Source organism: Aplysia californica, unplaced genomic scaffold (genome assembly GCF_000002075.1).
Source record: "Aplysia californica isolate F4 #8 unplaced genomic scaffold, AplCal3.0 scaffold00138, whole genome shotgun sequence".
NCBI lineage: Eukaryota > Metazoa > Mollusca > Gastropoda > Aplysiida > Aplysiidae > Aplysia > Aplysia californica.
The window spans coordinates 759006-761569 of NW_004797408.1; the positions used below are offsets into that span (position 1 = coordinate 759006).

The 2564-nt window shown below is 37.3% G+C and overlaps 1 protein-coding gene across 1 annotated transcript in view; it reads right to left on the reverse strand.

Moving 5' to 3' along the window:
• The window catches only part of LOC101859930 (stress protein DDR48), a 2517-nt gene extending 1685 nt beyond the window's left edge, over nt 1–832 (reverse strand). Inside the window, exon 1 of the mRNA XM_005096817.1 lies at nt 705–832. Within this exon, the coding sequence (XP_005096874.1) occupies nt 705–753 (49 nt within the window). The 5' untranslated portion in view covers nt 754–832. The remainder of the gene's footprint in view (nt 1–704) is intronic.
• Nucleotides 833–2564: the final 1732 nt, after the last annotated feature.

Here is a 2564-nt window from a genome sequence, read left to right on the forward strand (position 1 = left end):
TGTGTGTGTGTGTGTGTGTGTGTGTGTGTGTGTGTGTGTGTGTGTGTGTGTGTGGAGACAGAGGAGAGAGCAGACAGTGTGAGAGACTGTGTGTGTGTGTAATATTTTATCTTAGACAGAGAAAGACATACAGAGAGAGACAGACAGAGACAGAGAGAGAAGGGAGAGATGGAAAGAAGGAGAAATTGAGAACGAGAGAACAAGTAAAGCATTAATTTTATTATCCTATCTTTACTCCGCTGACATTATTCCTTGCAGCAGAAAAGTTTGAGGTTTGGTTTCGAATCAGGTCAGGATTGTACAGTGAGGTCGTCTTTTCTTGAAAATATCTCCCTGACAGTCAATGATAGGATGCGCTCTTTTCATGCAACCACTGATTCAACAAATTTAAAATAAAAAAAATGTAATATTTTTCTTTTTCAAAATGGTAATTGTTAACGTTTTACGCCCCCAGTGTTACAATTTAGGCTAACCAGGAGGGGGCTTCTTTGACTTTGCCTGTCAGGACCAACACACTCCGAGTTGAACTCAGCATCTCAATCGATGGACGGAGATAGGCCTACTTGAAGTAAGAACATAAACGTTCTCTCTCGGGAATCAAACTCATGCCGTCTGCGTGCAACTACGATGATAAATGAACAACCTATTAAAGTTATTCTCTAATGATTATAACGAACATTAAAAATACATAACATTTCACTCACCCGAAACAGCGCAAAAGGCTAGACAGAAAATAAAAACGCGCGAAAGCATCCTCTCTGAAATGTCTTTGGTGACCTCCTGGAGTGAAGAAACTGGATCTAGTTGTTCTGGCTGAGACAGAAGAACTTGGGACGGCAGATCTGTGTGAAGTGATGTTTATATATATATCTTACGTTAATCGGGCAATTTAATAATTGTTGAGGCGGATAATCACGCATTTCGCACAGAAGTAAATATTTTTATTGGTGCGCTTCGCACAGAAGTAAACATTTTAATTTTACGTTCTCAATAAAGACTAATATTTGGCAATTATTTACAAACTAGCTGGGCCCCCTTTTGATGACAGGAATGAACGGTGCATTAACATCAACTGAAGAAAGTCATTGGCCTACTATATTTACACTCTACTGGAATGGAGCAGCAAATCTTGAGAGAAAAGTGACTCATGTGTTTCCAAGTTGCGCAATATGTATAGATTGATTCTTGATTCCGCTTTCGTGGTTGTACACTCCAGAATTTCAAAGGTGTGGAATCATGAGTGCGCGCGGCTAGTGAACGGAAACGTCATTTTTTTTTACAATGGCATCTTAGAAGACGGACTTTTCCAAGATTAGATCTAAACGAAACTAATGAAAAACTGACAATTAAACTACAGTGACTTCAGGTTCCTCAATAAAACTGTGCAACCTTTAAATGATTCTGAACTACCATTAATTTTGTCAAATTCAAAAGTTAAATGGTTCGGAAGTTTTAGGATGCCAAAGTGACGGACTTCCACAAATATAATATGTAGAGATTTTAGTACTTGCACCAGTTCCACACCAGCGTCTGTGGTGTAACAGTTGGACTCTTCTCTTTCGCACCCAGGAGACCCGAGTTCGATTCCTGTTTCGGGAGAATTTTTATTGAGTACAATGTGTTTCGGCCTTTCTGCTGAGACCTTTATTCTTATCAATCTTTTCCCCCTGTCCTTATTTCGGTATCGATATTTGCAAGTTGCGTAAAATGTGTTGAATTGGTGAAAATTATTATGTTTCAAGAAGAACAAAACAAGAAAAAGGGGGATTGTTTAGTCGGTGATGATGATGATGATGATGATGATGATGATGATGATGATGATGATGATGATGATGATGATGATGATGATGATGATTCTACTGGTGCTTTATTTCTTTTTCAGCCCGGGTCGGTCCTCACAGACTCGCAGAGTCAATCACTGCCACCTAAATGATCTAAATTGCATCAATTGGGGCGTAAAAGAACCTGTATTAAGAAAACAAACAACCAGGCTTACTAATGGCCGATTGATTATTTCTCAAAGAAACAATTTTTGGTGCATTACAACCCCATCTTTTCATTGTAGAACAGGTTAAATATGTGACTCGGTCGTTCAGTTGGTAATAGCAATGGAGCAATCTGTAGGCGAGTTCACTTTACGAGAACAGGTAGAGATATAATCCCCCCACCCCCCACAAGAATTTTTTTTATGGATTAGATCTTCTATAAACAATGTTTTCAAAATTAATTTATAAAGCAATAAACAAATAAATAATAAATGGGAAAAAAGAATAAATGAATAAATGAATACAATATGAATGAATACATAAATACATACATAAAATTAAATCTAATTAAATTAAATTTAACAAAAAATAAAATCGATTAAAAAAAAATAAAAGTAAATAAAACGATGCCCTCGTTTCCAAGGGTAAAACTAGAAATACATGTAAGCCCCAGTGGTCTATATCTATGCATTGCTACGACAAAGTTGCTGAAAATGTCTTCGCTTACTTTGAAGACTTAACGAGGTGTGAGGGAAAAAAAAACAACAACAACGGCAACCCCCCCCCCCAAAAAAAAAA